The sequence below is a fragment of the Electrona antarctica genome (genome assembly GCF_951216825.1).
Source record: "Electrona antarctica genome assembly, chromosome: 9".
Taxonomy (NCBI): domain Eukaryota; kingdom Metazoa; phylum Chordata; class Actinopteri; order Myctophiformes; family Myctophidae; genus Electrona; species Electrona antarctica.
This window is the reverse complement of record NC_136790.1, coordinates 14104888-14123800: the sequence shown is the minus strand read 5'-3', so window position 1 is coordinate 14123800 and position 18913 is coordinate 14104888. Positions and strand designations below refer to the sequence as shown.

The 18913-nt window shown below is 42.4% G+C and overlaps 2 protein-coding genes across 2 annotated transcripts; both read right to left on the bottom strand.

Moving 5' to 3' along the window:
* Positions 1 to 2871: 2871 nt before the first annotated feature.
* On the bottom strand, positions 2872 to 12198 carry zmynd10 (zinc finger, MYND-type containing 10; the record flags this gene model as incomplete). The annotated part of the gene is made up of 12 exons (XM_079510240.1): positions 12089 to 12198; positions 11559 to 11667; positions 10674 to 10790; positions 10509 to 10562; positions 8981 to 9133; positions 8751 to 8839; positions 8517 to 8611; positions 8204 to 8376; positions 5660 to 5785; positions 5054 to 5175; positions 4826 to 4951; positions 2872 to 2971 (listed from the first exon to the last, which is right to left on the bottom strand). Exons 1-12 carry the CDS (start codon positions 12175 to 12177, stop codon positions 2872 to 2874), a joined length of 1353 nt encoding a protein of 450 aa, XP_079366366.1. The 5' UTR covers positions 12178 to 12198.
* A 65-nt stretch (positions 12199 to 12263) lies between these two features.
* nprl2 (NPR2 like, GATOR1 complex subunit) lies at positions 12264 to 18796 on the bottom strand. The gene is made up of 11 exons (XM_079509272.1): positions 18350 to 18796; positions 18162 to 18253; positions 17278 to 17446; positions 16643 to 16751; positions 16415 to 16551; positions 15504 to 15601; positions 15377 to 15413; positions 15153 to 15246; positions 14598 to 14715; positions 14353 to 14495; positions 12264 to 13036 (listed from the first exon to the last, which is right to left on the bottom strand). Exons 1-11 carry the CDS (start codon positions 18431 to 18433, stop codon positions 12969 to 12971), a joined length of 1149 nt encoding a protein of 382 aa, XP_079365398.1. The 5' UTR covers positions 18434 to 18796; the 3' UTR covers positions 12264 to 12968.
* Between the last annotated feature and the right edge of the window lie 117 nt (positions 18797 to 18913).

Sequence of the window (18913 nt, the reverse complement as noted above, 5' to 3'; positions counted from 1 at the left end):
AGCCTATGTTCCGTTTTCCAGACATGTAGGCCTATATGGCAATGTTAAATTCGTTCTCCTATGCCACAAAAATGTGGAAAGCTATAGGCCTACCAGCAGACGTGAAAACTGAATCCTATACTCCTATAATCCTATACTCCGTTCAAAAACTGAGATGTCTTCACTTTCGGCCACTTTCGGGGTGAGTTGTCTTCACTTTCGGGATGAGTTGTCTGACTGAATATGTAGCCTTGGAGCTCTTTTATATACTTTACTGAATATTGCACAATAATACTTTACTGAATATTTCACAAGAATATAACACAAGAGTCAAATGTACGGTCAAATGTCAGACAACTCAGACAACTCACCCCGCCATGTCAGAAAGTGAAGACAACTCACCGGGGTGAGTTGTCCAGTATTCACAAAAAGACTCCAAATGGAAACAAGCCAAGCTTACTTTGGTTTAAAATCCTCTTAGCAGACCTTGTATAGAACTGCACTTTCCTGTGCTTTTTATTTTTGTTTTTTCCAAACTGCTAAAAATAAAGTATTCACCCCAAGTACATTTAGAAAAATCACACCCGTGTGAAGTGAGTGGTGCAACTCTGTGTGGGGGTTTCTGGGGGTGGGGGGTTCCAGACCCACAGGAACGCACCCAGGGTGCCGGCCCGCCCCGGTTCCGGTGAGCCGCCCCGCGTCCGAAACGGTAGTGAAATGACAGAGTTACCATTTGGGGGTCCCCAGGGGTGTGTGTGTGTGTGTGGGGGGGGGGGAGTTCCAGACCCCCAGGAACGCGCCCAGGGGGCCGGTTCCGGCGTGCCGGTTCCGGCGTGCCGCCCCGCGTCCGAAATGGTTGAGAAATGACAGTTACCGTGTGGCAGTCCCTCTACTGTACCCTCCACTGTACTGTACTGGCACACCCGAAAGCATCATATATACAGTTAATATGTGCGTGTGTGTTTGTGTGTGCGTTAGGTTGCGCACAGGTGGTGAAAAACAACCATGTTGTTTTCGTGCTCATACCCAGCCAGCCAGCCAGCTACCCAGCCACCCACACACATAGCTCCGTAAGGGAGTGGTTGCACCACTCAAAAATATTGAGGATAGAAGTACGGTGGATTCCTTCCCCATCTCATGCATCTATGGCAGTGGTTCTTCTCAAACATTCATGTCAAGGCGCAAAAATATGTTTGTGCCAGGGACTCCCTGCATACAAGATTTGTATTCAACATGTTTACATTTCCCTCAAGATTTGTTTGAAAACTGCAGATCTACAAGTCCACAACGCTTTGTGGTGTGATATGCTGTGAGCTTGACTATTTTCAAATAAAGGCCTAGTAAGAAATGTTGCTTGTTACCCCCTGGAAGCAAAGTTAGCAAAGTTCTTTGTTTACCCAGGGAAGTGGACTAAGCTCGAGATGCTTGTTTACAGCCACACCCTGCTCATAGAACATTTCATGGTAGGGGTTCAATACCTTGCTCAATGGCACTTCAGCGGTGGTAATTTTAACGTGGCGGTCCGGGGATTCGAACTGGCAACCTTCCGGTATCAAGACCGCTCCGCAAACCGTTCGGCCACCGCTGCCCTAAGGACCAGTCCCTGTCTAAGGAGTCTTCCTTATGCAGAGAGACAGTCTTTTTCTGTCAGTTTTCCTTTATGTTTTTGAGACTACCGCACCTGTAGTCAACCCTGAACAAAGGACAAAGATGGCCGCAACAGTTTACCCTTTGCAGCCTTATGCCAACCCCGTTGTCTCTAACCTTGGGGTCAAATTGGATAATGCACTCAAACTGGACAAACCGGTAAACGCTGTGGTTAGTTCCAGCTTTTATCACCTGAGGCTGCTGGCCAAAATCAAGTCTGTACTTTCTTTCAACGATGTCATTCACGCTTTTATCTCCACTCGTTTAGACTACTGCAATGCACTGTATGTTGGTTTAAACCAGTCTTCCATGGCACGTCTACAACTGGTCCAAAATTCTGCTGCGCGTCTCCTAACTGGAACTCGTAGGGTGGCCATATTACACCTGTTTTGGCCTCCCTTCACTGGCTCCCCGTCCGTTTTAGAGTTGATTTCAAGATTTTATTGTTTGTCTTTAAATCACTGAACGGTCTTGCGCCACAGTATCTCTGTGACCTTATAGAGGTTTACACTCCCTCAAGGTCATTGCGTTCTGCTGGCCAGTTGAATCTCCAGGTCACAAAAAAGGCACGTTTAAAGACCAGAGGTGACCGAGCCTTTTCTGTCATAGCCCCCAAACTGTGGAATGAGCTCCCTTCCCATGTGAAACTGTCCCCCACCATCGAGACTTTTAAATCTCGCCTTAAGACCCACCTGTACACCTTGGCTTTTAATTCCGTTTGAGAGTTCTGTGTTTTTCTGTGGCTTGTTGTAATGTGTCCTTTTTCTATGTGTGGTTTGTTGATGTCTTTTGTTTTAGCTTTATAGTGTATTTAGCTTTTGACTTTCTGTACAGCACTTTGTATACCTTGCGTTGTCAAATGTGCTATATAAATAAAGTGGATTGGATTACTTAGTGCTTATAAAATTATTGATGAAAACGTACAAAAAAAATTACATTTTTAATTCAAAGCAAAGGCATTCACACATTATTCTATACAGCCTTTATAGTTATTTTAATCACACGAATGGATTAAACGATATAAACAAAATGTTTAAATTCAGAAATGAAAGCATTTTAGAACTTCAAAACATTCCAGATCCAAAATATTTCAGCCGCCTCCAGTTAAAGCACTGTCAACTTGACAGGGTTACAACAAAATACTTGCAGTCATGCAGCCAGTTCCAACATTCCCATGAATCCCATGACAATGTATACAGGAATCCCACGCTACTGTAACTGGTGCACAGAAGCACATGGTTTCTTCTAGGTCTTGATATTCAAATCCTTTTGAATCTTCTCTGTAGCGTCAGTCATCAGCTGGCATGCGGTCTTGTGCTTGGGCCAGTGCTTCACCTGGCATTCTCTGAAAAACACAGTGGGACAAAGACTTTAGTCTCATCTAGAGATAAATTATGTGGAATTTGGGATGCACAAGGAAACAGTGGAGGCTCCGATCTCAGACTTCATGTGACCAGAGTGTGACATCAGTCAGTTGGGACTTCAGTTGTCTAAGACGTATCTATGATGATGCATGACACCACATTTTTAAATCTTTCAAAAAGGGCCTACTTTATATGCATGCAAAGTTTGGTGTTGATGTGTTCAGCGATTTGTGAGATGTGCTCTCTGAACAGACAGACTGAACAGAGAGAACAGACAGACTGTGGGACTGTGGGTTCAACTTGGTCCAAAACGGCCTAAACCTCAGGTCAAATGCTTGGCTGCGGTGTGTAGTACCAGCATTCAAATCCGAGGGGGGTAAAAAATGTCTGGCCTTTTTTGGCCCCTGGTCGTGGAATGATCTACAGTCCAGACTAAAATTGGCTTTGAAAGTTCCCTTGAGAAGTTTCAAAAGGATCATCTTTGATGTACAGTCCAACACCTGCACATGTTTGGATATGTACTAGCCTATGTTCAGGCCTATTTATTTATTTATTTATTTATTGGTTCAGATCGTGTACTGTAGATTGTGTATATGGTGTATTTTGCCCTGCTACTAAATAGTAGGACTGGGGACTTTTTGTATTTATTCTAAAGATGTATTCTGGATGTTGTATTTGCTGGTCCAAAATGTAACATTGACGATGTGGTATTGAAGTGTAATTTTATTTCTGCCTCTTGGCCAGTTCCCACTTGTAAAAGAGACGCAGTCTCAATGTGTTTTTACTGGTTAAATAAAGGTTTTTTTTTTAAAAAGGGCACATCTAAGATTCCATGCGTGGCCAAAGGAAGCTAACCTGACTCCGCCAGATGGGGCAGCAGAGAGTACACTGGGTTCCCCCCTCCTGCTCCCATCTGGGAACTCTCAGGCAGACTTGATGCCCAGCCACAAAACGGCCTGGCCAATCAGCGGCAGCTAGAGGCGGGATCAAGGCATACACAGTGCTGCCTGCATGACTCCCGACGTCTTTTCCGTTTTTTTAGACCAGTGGTTCCCAAACTTTTTCATGTCAAGGACCCCCAAATTGACACTAATTAGCCCGCGGAGGCGCGGACCCCCATTTGAAAAGATATGCCAGGGACCCCCCATAAGAGAAGATTTTTACGGCTCTAGCAGTGATTCTCAACCAGTATAATTTCAAGGACCCCCAGTTTGACATGCATTAGGCTACGGACCCCCATTTAATGGCATTTCTATCTCTGAGACCGCAATTTATATTGTAAAATCATTGTTAATTTAACTCTGAGAGTGTACAAATGGAACCAAATGGACCCTGTACACTCTCAGAGTTACAGACCCATAAGGGTCCATTTGGTTCCAAACTATCATATAGCTGGGGACCCCCTGGAACTCCCTCAGGTACCCCATGGGTACCACTGTTTTAGACAGCTGGTGGATGGAAAAGAAGCTCTACCCACGCGGCAAGTTGCCGCGTCGGCCAGATTCCCGGAAAAGCTTGCCCCAGCGGCAACCTGCCGCGTGGGTGGAGCTTCTTTTCCATCCACCAGCTGTCTAAAAAAACGGAAATGACGCAAAACACAGCTTCTTCTGTCCACGCATGGAATCTAAAGTGTGCCCAGGCTGAGACAGACCCCCCTCCCCCAACACACACACACACACACACACACACACACACACACACACACACACACACACACACACACACACACACACACACACACACACACACGTTATAGATGGCTATCTTCGCTGTAAAAATGTAATGTTGAATATATACAATATGATATCATTGATATGATAACATTGAGCTCCTACCTGTTACAGTAGCGTTCTCCCTGGCAGCGGGAGCATCTCTTTGTGGCCTCCTGGCCACAGCATCCACACTTGGGTTTGTCAGGTATTAAACTTTCCATCACATCCAGGTTATATGTCTGGGCCAACCTTGTTAATGGAAGTTATCAAAATAAATAATGAGCTCACACACATGCACACATGCATATGAATATACAATCCGAAGCTACAGTAGGTACACGTTTTGAATACCTGTGTGCTTGTTGTCTCAGGTCTTTCTCAGAGGGGTTGAATGTTTCTTTGACTTGATATTTAGCGATGGCCTTCCACTTACCACCATTCTCATGCATAATGTGGTTCCACATTTCTGGAATCTATAAGAACAGGTATAGAAGAGGGTGATATTTAATTAATTTCGTTCAAATATGTTTTAAATGGGTCTATAAGCCTATTCTGATTTGCTGTTTGTTCAGTAACGGCCTAAATGAAACAAAACATAAATACACATTTTCAGATCAGGATACCAATTTTATCCAATTATGAGAGAGAACTCATACAGGATAAAGTGTAATTGGAAGTGATGAAACAAAAACACAGGCAGAAATTGAAGCCAACAAACTGAAGGGATCATTATCCTGATTGGATAAGACTTGGTACCCCAATCTTAAAATATATTTTCTGTTTATTAAAAAGCTGGAGAGATGGCGAGACCCCCCGTTACTGAACAAACACTATTTAAAGCAATGATCAGAACATATGATAATATATTAACATTTTAACAGGAACATATCACTTACACCTCATTTAAAGAAGATATACTGTAATTGGGATAGACTGGGTACCTGCTGTGTGTTTTACCTGTTCCAGAACGAGTTCCTTCTTTGGCGGGGCGGGGTCTGTCATGGCGAGCTGAGCCAGAAAGCGCTGTAGTGTTACCAGGATCGGCAGCTGGTCGACTAACACCTCTGTTAAGAACCCCCTGAGCTATACAGAACATGGATAAAAAGCATGGTTTTAGACCAACATTATCATTATGTCTCCTAAGATAGTTCAGTCAAATCCTCCTCAGTGTTACATTATCCATCTGTAACTCAGAGTGTGTACAAATGGAACCAAATGGACCCAATAAAGGGTCCATTTGGTTCCTTTTGTACACTCTCTGAGTTAAATGAACACTGAGGGTTTCACCGTAGCAGCGTCTCTGCCTGGCGTTGCAGGGTTGGATACATGTAGCTGTGCACTGTAGCAGCGTTGCAGGGTTGGATACATGTAGCTGTGCACTGTAGCAGCGTTGCAGGGTTGGATACATGTAGCTGTGCACTGTAGCAGCGTTGCAGGGTTGGATACATGTAGCTGTGCACTGTAGCAGCGTTGCAGGGTTGGATACATGTAGCTGTGCACTGTAGCAGCGTTGCAGGGTTGGATACATGTAGCTGTGCACTGTAGCAGCGTTGCAGGGTTGGATACATGTAGCTGTGCACTGTAGCAGCGTTGCAGGGTTGGATACATGCCTCTGCCTGGCGTTGCAGGGTTGGATACATGCCTCTGCCTGGCGTTGCAGGGTTGGATACATGTAGCTGTGCACTGTAGCAGCGTTGCAGGGTTGGATACATGTAGCTGTGCACTGTAGCAGCGTTGCAGGGTTGGATACATGCCTCTGCCTGGCGTTGCAGGGTTGGATACATGCCTCTGCCTGGCGTTGCAGGGTTGGATACATGTAGCTGTGCACTGTAGCAGCGTTGCAGGGTTGGATATATGCCTCTGCGTTCGATATCGCACTGCTGGTCCTTCATTTGTATGGCCCGTTTGCCTCTAGCTCTACAAGCTTACGAGTCGTATTCTAACATACTTCGTACAGTCAATCACTGATCACGTGGGAACTGGGAACACTCTCAAGTTCCTCCACGTTATGAACTTGTGATTGATCAGTGATCCCACGTGATCAGTCTGCCGATGCCAGGCTAGTGCGACGGTACTACAGGGCCTAAGTAGTTCCCTCTGTTGTTCTGTGTGTGTGTGTGTGTGCGTGCGTGCGTGCGTGCGTGCGTGCGTGCGTGCGTGCGTGCGTGCGTGCGTGCGTGGATGAATGTGAGGGACACATTGTAAAGCATTGTAAAGACCATCAAAGTGCTACTGTATATGAACGCAAGAAAGACCATTTATCATTTACCATGTACTGTACATTACAGGGTCTGACAGGTAATTAATGTGCCAGGAAGTCTGAGACAAAAACTAATAATAGGAGGAAACACTCTCAGCCAAAAACAGACCATGGAAACTTGACCTGTCCTCTAAGGAGAAGAGAGGAGATCTTCACATGTTTTGGAGGACAATGGCTGTGCATGGACAGGCTTCCTGAACTACTGTGTGCATACTTCAAGTTAATCTTCAGCCAGTGTCTCTCTAGATTATACTGTCTCTGGTTCGGCAGCTGCTGGGATAGATTTCATGTATTAATATAACACGTAAAGTTGTACACACTATACGCATAATCGTCGCTGTCTGGCGGAAACCTCATGTGAGATTGTTACTTTTCAGGAAATGGAAAAAAAAGGAACCTGTGTTCCAATGGATTCAATGTAGTTATTATTTTGTCACAAGCTCTTGTTAATACTTTTCATTGGTTCAATACATGTATATAAAATCACACCCGGGTGAAGTAAGTGGTGCAACTCCGTGTGGGAATGACAGAGTTACCGTGTGGGGGTCCCTCTACTGTACCCTCTACTGTACTGTACTGTCACTGTACTATACTGGCACACCCAAAATCACCATATATACAGTTAATATGTGCGTGTGTGTTTGTGTGTGTGTTAGGTTGCGCACAGGTGGTGAAAAACAACCATGCTGTTTTCGTGCTCAGACGCACCCAGCCAGCCACCCACCCACACACCCACACACATAGTCACTTAAGGAAGTGGTTGCACCACTTAAAAAGACTTAACCACTTTCACTTTAGACAGAACATGTTCCAATAGAACAATTAGCGGATCCAAGCTCACAACGCATTTTGCACTTGCTCAAGACACTCTTATACATATTTCTTCCATCCAAGCCACCCCTAAATGTTTTGACAACGTTTGATAACGTTTCCTCGCAGATCAGGCATATTGATGTGGGACAGGTAGCAGCAACACTCAATATAAAATCCTCACGTTTGGCTGTTTTGCTGCTCCTGACTCATCAGACAGGGCCTCCAATGTCAGTTGCTGAATGAGTGTAACGATATTTGTTCTCTTATGAAAGCTCCAACACTTCCCTTTCATCTAGCCTCCAATATCTGCTGACAGATAATGTTAGGAAGAGATATGTCACAAGGAAAACTTGAGAATATCAACCCCTGGACTGGTCTCACGGCACCCACTTTGAGGAGAAGCCTGATCTATTTTATTCACTACATACCCTCAGCATCTGGTTCTTGTTGAAATTGTTGAAGTCATATTTCCTTTGACATTCTTCCCTTAGCAGCAAGTTGAACAGAGCGATCCAGACCTGACCGTCGAGCTTGGTCATCTTCAGATGGTCCTCTGATGGAATCCTCTGCCAGCTGTTGTTCATGTACTTTTCTACCTCACCTGTAGACGACGGGCAAATGTGGACAAACGTGGGAGAAAAAAAATATATTCATTTAAATTAATTAACAGACCTCTTTTTAACAGATGTGAAACATAGACATATTTCATATTTAATAAAGTCATGACATGTGATACTGTACCTGCACTGTAACGACTCCAAGGGCAACAGTCCATCAGCTGAACCAATACACAAGGTAAATTGTGGGTGCACAGCATGCGATTGATCACACTGATGCTGTTAAAAACAAAAACAAAGATACCGTTTTCACTAGCAGCATTGTACATTCTTTTTTTTTTATCCCTATAAAGTTTATAAACATTTCAGTTCATGTAAACCTCCAAAACACTGAGGGTCAAGAAAGAGATGGTCAAACCTGTCAGTATGATCGGTGATATAGCGCAGCACAGACAGGGCCTTGAGGGAGATATCGAACTCCAGTGCAGAACTCTGGAGCTGCAACTCCTACACCGGGTTAGAAGGAACTATGATGTTCTGCCTGGCCATGCTGAGTTCTGTTCTACTGTAGTAGTTTGTAAACACTCCTACGTTATTGTAATTCACAGTGAATTACATGTGATACTGTATATGTAACAATATAAACACCTGTAGTGTGGAGGCATCAGCTTGCAGTGCTAGATGATGTCGGTCCTGGGATGGGGCTCCCTCCCTGGAGGTCTTGCTGGCCAGTATGGTGAGCTTGCGGTGGCAGTAATCCACCAAATCTAGCACGGCATCATCAGCTGCTTCATATGAATCCTGCATGCAGCACACCAATTGTTTTTAAAACATTTTCAAAACTAAAGTAGCTGATCTACAAGCTCACAAACCAACTTCAGTGTGACTTTGTTTATTGTTTATTTATTGTTTTTGTTTATTAATTAGTGTCCGCCCTGAGTTTGGGAGGTCTGGGTTAAATCCCTGAGGGGTAAGCAAAGCATAGCAAAGTTCTTTGTTTACCCAGGGTAAGTGGACTAAGCTCGAGATGCTTGTTTACAGCCACGCCCTGCTCATAGAACATTTCATGGTTGGGGTTCAATGGCACTTCAGGGCCAAGGGCACTTCAGCGGTGGTAATTTTAACGTGCCGGTCCGGGGATTCGAACTGGCGACCTTCCGGTATCAAGACCGCTCCGCAAACCGTTCGGCCACCGCTGCCACCAGCGACCAAAAACTATCAAATGCATCCCTGCTTGGCAGTCAGCATCAAGGGGTCGGCTTGATAAGTAGGGATAAGTCCCTTTGACATATAGTGTCATGTCCAGAGGGTGTACTTGTACACCATGGCTGGGGAATGTACTTGTACATCAAGCCGCTTCACACTATAGAAACAGGAGATAGGCTCCTACTGACCTATGGGGGACATGTCTTGGGAACATAGATTCCCAAGGCTACTTACTTACAAGCTCACAATACATCGCATCGTGATGCTTTATGAGCTTAAGTTATAGTTTAGCTATTTTCACAATTTATCATACAAAAAAATCTTTATAGGAGATAAACATCTGTGTGATGGTACATGCAGGCACAATATAGCATCCCGGGCTCTTACAAGTTATGTAAGAACCAGTGGGAGCTAAGCTCCCATAAGAAGAGGTGTGAGCTCCCATGAAAGCATGTGTGGGGGAATGGGTTGCCACCAACAACCATTGTTTGAATCACAAATAAAGCATTCACAAATAAAGCAATTTTCAATATTCCTGTATTTATGAGTATTATTCATGTTAACAAGACAAATGTGCTAAAAGAAACATGTTTTCCAAAACAACTAGTCACACCAAAGCTCTGTTTGTTGTGTGTTCAATGGGTTGGTTTACAATGGCTTTTGCCTTGTTGTTGCAGGCTTGTTGTTGTATACACGCACGCACGCACGCACGCACGCACGCACGCACGCACGCACGCACGCACGCACGCACGCACGCACACACACACACACACACACACACACACACACACAATGCACCCCTAAGGCTATTATTTATTTATCTCCATTCTTTGCTCCTAAAGTTTATTTTAGAGACCCCCTGCAAAGTTCCGTTTATAACCCAGCCCCTGTCTACAGTATCAGTACATGTACACTACATAGCCCATATAAGTACTGTGTATAGGAATGTATTTATTGCATAAACACTCACCGTATGAAACATTATCGTTTCCAGCAGATTTATGACTGTGGCCTCATGATGAATCTAAGGGGGTAGGTAACAGAAAAGCAGCTGAGATGGTATCTGTCTATGAACTCTGCAAACTGGGTAATTTCACGTCTACATACAGTACAGCAGTCCTGTAGTCCTACTCACCACCATGTAAAGAGGAAACGTGGACTTGGGATTGAAGTCCTGCAGTTGACAGAGAATAGGGAACACTTTCTGCTTCCACACTTGCACTAGAATCATGTTGTGGACCAGTGTGGGAATCTAGAGAGGGAAAGGAAATAGATAAGACTATTATTACCCATTTTAATGTGTCCATTTTGACAGTGGTTTTCAAAATGGGATCAGGGGACCCCCAACAAGGTTCTTGGGGGAGTTCCACATCTTAAACTCTATTTTATACTAAGAAAAGGAGGAATGAACAACAGTAAATGCCTAGAATTAAGTAATGTAACATGCATAAGTAATGTAACACGCAATGTCGATTTTATTTTATTTATTATTATTTGTTCTGTTTGTACTGTATGTTTCCTTTTTCTGTGTGTGTTTTTCTTTCTTTTGTCTTTGTTCTAAAATTAATAGAATTTTGATAAAAAAATAAAATAAAAAAAGGAAATTGTGAAAATATTGTAGATCTGCTGCTTCTGCCAAATTGTTGAAAAATTTCCCCTATAATAATGACATAATTTCACAATTATTTCACTGGCTATAAATTTGCGGAGAATGTAACTATTCAGATCATAGGTTTAACTCTCTGCCTCTGATCTGCAGTATTCAGTAGCCTATACAGTATAATAAATAGTATTTTACAACTACAGGTAAACTACAGACAGTTGTAATGAAAATGAAATGAAAACATGGGTATCGGGTGCATAATTGAGGAATAATTGAACACAAATCTTCTTTTATGGGGGCCCCTGACATAGAAGGGGGTCCATGGCCAAACACATATAAATTTGGGGGTGAGATGAAAATGTTTGAGAACCCTAGTGGTTCTCTGCAGTATCCCAGGGCTGTGAATGTAGCATTTACCTTTTTATGTAACACAAGCAGGTCCTTGACAAAGTCATCATATGTGGCAGACACATTCAGTATTGCCTGCATGTTTAGTTTCTCTATATATTCATGCTGCATGAACCACCTGGAAACACAGAATGAACAAAATTACAACACAAAAGTGCAGTTCTGACCTGGACTCAGTACTGACAACAAGCACTCTTGTCCAAATGTAAGAAACACACAAATAAGTAGGCCTAAACAAGATGACTAACTGTATTGGCCATAGCAAAACCAGCCACTAATACAACTAACAAATAACTAATAAACCAGCCATCTCTATTTTGCTAGTTCAACAGAATATGTAACAGCAGGTTTCTTGTAGCATGTAACTTTATAGGCTATATTTGGCTATTTGATTCCCAGTGTTCTTGTATGGTTTGCATAGTAGGCCTAAGCTATAACATAATTTGTGGAGCATTTGATGCTACATAAATAATTGAACTAACTTGCTATATAACATTAGTGTATCCCGTTTACTGATATTTTTAGCTTGTCTTCATCACCTTGGGGAGCCGATTTCCCTGAGGGAGAACATTTCCAGACCTCGCACATATCCCTCTGCTTCATCAGGAAAAATGACCGAAGTATCCATTCAGGAGATTCAATAAGTTAGCCAATGTATTAATTAGAAAAAAACAAAAAATAAAGGACATGAAAGAAAGCGGTACTCAAGTCGAGTTGTTTTGACAATGCTTTAGGCTTGTTATGCTTTATTTCCAGTGGTTGTCATAGTTACTAGTGTAAACCAAGCACACATGAGACACATGTGCACCTGCTTTGTCGCCAGTGGGGGGCGGTAGAACCCCACATGACGATCACTCACTCAAACACACAGGCCACTTGTCTTTTATTAGGAACATTATTTCAGTCAGTAACAATATTATAATATAAATATCACTCTTTATTACTGCAAGTCATATCATTGTTAAAATAACAAACCATAACTTTACACAAACAACTTTATGCTTTCATTCACCTTAATCAAACTTTATTCTAACTTCAGGCTTCAGGGTCAATGGGATAGGCGTCTTTGGTTGAGGCAGCTTGATGTCTTATAACAGGCAACTGTGGACAATCGACCATGAGGCTCAAAATCAGTTCACTTTCTTATGGCTCGTTTTGACTACAAAGGCCAGGTAAACCAGAACCTCCCATAACCAGAAATGTTCTGTGATGTTCGGAACCGACAGGTTCCCAGAACTCATCACCTCCTAAGCAGGGCCCAAATTAGGTTCTGAGAACGTCATCTGAAACCAAGCTGTAGCCTGTAGCATATGGAAACAAACTCCTGAATCCTACATTGCATGGCATGGTACGTTAGTACCATAGTTGTTGTAGTCAAACAGAGCCATTTAGTTGACATTGGTGTCGGTTTGCCTCACATCACTTCCAGCAGACAATGATGTTTGGGTCATTCTCCAGTCGTTCGTCCAGTTCTTTGTAGCTCATTCCTGCAAAAAAAGGCAATGCCAGTCAGAGGGTGCTGTTACAATCATACATACTAAAATCATCGTGTTAGTATGGGTCCATGAAATGCCCAGATGTCCATTAAAGAGCCCAATCAATGGCTCGACTGATGCTGTATTTTTTGGTCTGATGCCGATCCGGAATTTTGGAGTCATTGACCGAAAGTTTCTATTCATTCAATATTAATTCAAATCTCAATACTAGGTTTGTGATACGATTTTTCACAATTTTTGAAACAAAATTATTTTCCAGACTTTTTTTTAATTATTTCACTTCCATTAAGCCTGAGGAAGGTCGCAAGACCGAAACGTTGCTTTAATAAAATGCTCTGAAACCAGCAAGTGGCAGTGTGCGGGTGTCCCTCCTTTCCACATTATTTCACTTACACAAATCCAGTATTTTCTTCCTCTTTTAATTCTCTATTCAGTATTTAAGTCTGACGTCATTTTGTAGTGCTACGTTAGGTCCGGGTCCAAGTGGCACCAGCTCCCGTCCGCATCTAATTGTAAATAGAATATCTAAACGCGTGAAGAATATTTTTACAATGACGTTATTTTTCAGAAAGGAAGCCATTGAGGGTTAAAATGGGTCTTAATGCTTCCAACTCGAGTAGAATCATTAATGTTTTGTACAAGTGTCCATGACAAAAACAATATAAGATGTGTAGACAATAAAGACTATTATTATCATTATTATTGAAGGTGGTAACAGTCCATTTGCTCAGTACAATATTTCGGGGGCATATTTAGAATGTGTGCAGGCTTGAGTATGTTGAATCTAGTTTGCATTAATGAGGATTTAGTTGACACAATGAAATAAAATGGAGATAATATCCAGTGTGGGGCAGACGGTCTGTCACAGCCAGATTTGGGAGAGCAGCAGCTTTGTTGTTGCGAGGAAAACGGTAAAATGAGACTTTCGTGGTTGTTTTCGTCTCAGATTTAGTCCGACGGAGCGTCACAGTATAACTCTATGGTATGGGGACACAAAAGTGACACAAAAGTAGGACCCGGAAGTATCTCTGGAGGGGGTGCTCACGTCACGGCTAAAATACAGAATAGTAGCAAATTACTTTTTTTTTTAAATAAATTATCTTTTATGCACCCTCTGCTGTTTGCATCACAATTCAAATTGTGATTTAATCGCGATTCAAATTGTCACCAGCATGTAACGATATATTGTTACATGCCTACAAAATAGGGATGGCATGTTGAAAGTAGTTAAAACACATCAGAAGCATAATCGCAGTCGCATATCAATGTTCTTCAGTTCAACCACCAGAGCGACCTTCTAATCTTGCCTGTTTTGCAGCAGATTTCGTCGTAACTATGACAGCCAGTGTACAGACGAGGGGGGCGGCTCCTCTCGTCACGGATCACCTTCACTGGATACTTCTGCAGCCGGCGAATCAGACGCTTCATCAAACCAAACTGGATTAGCCTCCTGCAAGAGATAGAGACACCCTAAAATTAGATACCACAAGAGTCTTCCTGACCTTATCCTTAAAATGCCACAAACTTTTTTCAGGAACTGGTAGTGACTGACCTCTCGTCAACCCTTTGAAGTTGCTGCGAATAGCGAGAGCAAAGGTCCCGTACAGTGGTTCCTGGAGTCAGACCACAGTAGAGCTGGAACACGTCCCTCAGACCGGCCCTCTTCTGACCTGACAGACCATCAGAAGCACAGTGACATGGAGAAAAAGACCAGGCAATAGACAGACCATCAGAAGCACAGTGACATGGAGAAAAAGACCAGGCAATAGAATGCACTAGTAGGGCTGCAACTGGATTCTTTTTCTTAACCATAAAAAAAAGAAAATGTATACGTTTTCAAATGTATAATATATCTTATTTGCCAAACAAATTTGGTTGGAGGTTAACAGAATTCCACAAAACGTTATACTGTCCTGTACAATGATATTGCAAAAATAAAGACATTACAGACAGTACAGTACAGAGCACAGTACACACTACAATACAGTACAGTACAGTAACTATAAGACTAAATGTATAGTTTCACCACTCAGTTCACACAGGTGTGATTTTTTTTCTCTCTCTCAATAGCCACTCCGGGGCTCAGTAGAAAAGTCAGTGTATTTACCTTGCTTAGTGACATACTTAAGACATTCCTCTTGAATAGACTTGTCATCTATGAGGATTTGGACTTTAGGCGTGGTGCAGTACACATTGGAATACTGGGGGGGTGTTAAAAGGGTTAAAACAATGATCAAAATTCAATAAAACATCATCTTCAATGACCATAAATTAGGTGCAAATTTTCAAAAAAAGAGTAGCAAAAATATGCTGTAGGGTTTATATTCATACCTGAAATATTGACACCAGAGTTACAATGCCATAATACCTATGGGGTAAAAAAAAACATTAGAAATCTCTTCCTTGGCTTTATTAGGAAATGAATAATTAGTATATTTATATAGTATAATCAACTCACAGGAGATTCTGCACAGCTATACGCACAAGATTCAGTTCTACATCAGCCTCAGCAGAGATTTTTTGTATATGTCTAAACCCATCGATATAGGCCAGGATCTGCAATTGAATAAATAACATTTTTAAATCGGACAAATATAGACTCGAGTAATATGCTGATAATAAAATTGGCATAGAGGTTAAGCTTTTTGTTGGTCTAAACTACTTCTGACTTGGGTTCCCACCACAGACTTCAATGGAATTCTTGTATTGGGTTTTTGGATAAATTAAGAAAATGAGTTTTGTAGCAAGGCTTACAATATTAAGCTTTGTTTATTAATGTTTTGTAAGAAGCCAATATCCACAAAACACACTTTTAAGGATTTTTGCACTACACAAAAAAAATAAAATGTAACGTTTGCGAGTTTAATTTATGCTGTAGAACAAAACGTGAATCTCTCTTAGGCCACATACCTTATATTCTAATCTGCATTAAATCAAAACCCCTATGATAATAAAGCTGGGGGACACATTAAGGACTAATTTCTGTGTTTTTAAGCCATAAACCTTTAAAACCCAATCGGATTTCTACCTTGTAACACCATCTAAAAACCAAAGATTCTGGTTAGATCAGTGAGTCCTTAAAACTAACCAGTTAATTTACTCCCGGCACATAAGCTACTTTAAGTTATGTTATAGTAAGTCACAACAACTGGGATAGCACAGTAAATGACCAAGTCCTTATAACATATATTTAAAACGGCTTTGTGTCATGAACAACCACACAGAACACAAATAAATAAAGCAATGTTTCACTGCACATCACTCTGTATAAATGATCCATCACCAAATGCATAGTTTGATTTGTTCATTATTTGTGAATCATGACACTCCCGCTGTATAAGGACCATATTGCTGGAGAAGAAAAAACACCTGCTGAGTGGTGAGATCCCATTGGGATTTGATGAAGTGGTCTTTGCATTGGGTGAAGACGGGCACATCATACTCCTGCACAATCAGGGGGTCCTTGCGCTGCTCGATGAGTTTTAGGTGGATAGTGTTAGACTCGTCTGAAAGAGAGACAAAGGGACGTGAGGACTGGTAAAACGTTTTAACACTGTGTCATTTCAAAGAGACATAAATATTATACAAAAACAATACCTATGGGTAAGGTGCAAGCTCCCGTTGCATTTAGCTCCTCTAACAAGGTTGACATTATGGGAACAAGTTTCTGCTTGCTCTCCTCATTGGATATGAAGCCACTCTCCAGCTGCAATGTAGAGAAAACAGGCAGACTTGGGTAAGGCAAAATGTGCAACAAAATCAGTTTAACCTCTTTAACCCCACGCTGGGCAAGACCTACGCTGTGTAGAGTGTATCAACGGAAGTGGAATTTGGCGGAAGCATCGCTCAAGGTAATGACGTTGACGCTTTCAAATCTGTTTACGTTCTCCCTGAGATCCGGGGGAAATCTGACGGATGTTCCCGGCCCGACACTTCTGGCTATACACTCTCTGCCTTAGGTTGTGACCAGGCTTTTCTCTTCACAGATGAGTAAGGCTGGAAACAAGGGTAGCCTCGGAAACCCAGACGTTTTTATTTCCAGGAAGAAAAAAACAAACGAGGAACGATAAAACCTATTTTATACTTAGACCAATCTAAAAAAGTCTACAAGGTCACAACGCAATTGCAATGCAAGCCTGTAGATGGGCTATTCATTGTATTTATTTTTTGACAACTGAGAACCACTGCTCTGCACTGCAATATAAATATTGCCACTCTCTAGCCTTCAGTACCTCCAGTGTTGTGAGATACCCTGACAGCTTCTTGACGATGGGTTCCAGGGCACACGTCTTGGTTTGCTCATCACACACAAGACCGAGGTTGAAGAGGAGAGCGTTACGACTGTACTTCTTGTGCTCAATGCAGACCGGGCAGCCGATGAGTTTCTTCCCCATCGCAGTTCTGCAACAGTCAGAGAATATGTGACGTAACAGCAAGTATATTACAATCAGCTAAAAAATTATTCATATAATGCAGTTTATCAAAATATAAACACCTAGCTCTGGTCCGTGTCCATAGCCCTAATGCCGTTGCATTAGACTCTAATGCAACGGCATTAGGGCTAGGGCAATTCATTGAAAGTCCCATAGCTCTAATGATTAGAGCTATGGGACTTTCAATGAATTGCCCTCCCATGAAATGCAGACCAGCCTCTCAACTTCTGCTAAAATAAAAAGAGCGTTTTCGCTACTCACCAATAAAAAGGCTGTTTTGGTCATTAGAAAGACTACTTTCCCTGGTGGATGCACTCTGAGCGCCCCACCACACGTATAAAATGCACTTTTTGGTCAGAAAATTATTATTTTTTCACCGGAAGGAAAAATCTTGTCTATGGGCCTTTCTCTTGTCAATATCGGTAGAGGGCCAAAAAGTTCATTTTATAGCCTACGTGTGGTGGGGGGCTCAGAGTGCGTCCCCCGGTCTTTCTAATGACCAAAACCGTCTTTGAATTGGTGAGTAGCGAAAGCGTTCTTTTTATTTTAGCAGAAGTCGAGAGGCTGGTCTGCATTTCATGCGAGGGCAATACATTGAAAGTCCCATAGATAGCTCTAGTCTAATGCAACAGCATTAGGGCTATTGACCAGAGCTAGAAAACACTGTAGTCTTAGGTACATACACAGTGATGAGTTTGTTCTGCAGTTCTGGCTTGGTGATAATGTAAACTTGCACTGTGTCAAACAGCTCTCGTGAAATGTACTCTTCTGGGACCTGTTGAGCATGGACAGTTCAGACAGGGTGACAACCAAAACAGCATGTATCCCAACAAGCAGAATAGCAAATGCATCAATGTCAATGTGTTCTTACCTGATAGGTAATTTTGGGGCCTAAAGTAGGGTGGAACTCACTGAAGAATATACACTCAATTCTGCTGTCAGTGCTCATGGCCATTTTAACTATTTGGACAAGGCAGCTTGTTTCAGCACAGCTATCTTGAAAACAATGGCATTTCTGGGTGCATCATATATGCATGTAATTTATTGAAATCCCTAGCTGACTAGCTCTTTAAAACAACAACAACAGCGCCTCAGACCTGTGCAGAAACTTAAATCACTGATGTGTCCATCATTCACACGAGCTAACAGCGGTTAGCTTGAATGAACTCTAAGCTAGGAAAAACATTAGCGGCTATAACTAACAGCTGTACTAGGACTTGGACATGTGACGAACGCCATAAAGAACTTCTCTGCCGTGGCGGTGGCGAAGAACTGCGTCTCATTTACATCTCGCTCATGACCAAAAAGACAACAACAACACAGCCCAGCCAGGCAGCCAGCCATTCACAGTGGCTCACAACTTGTGTTTACTGGAGTCCTACAGCGCATGCGTGCAATGCATTGTTCATGTTGTGACGCTGCTGCGCGGCGCAGT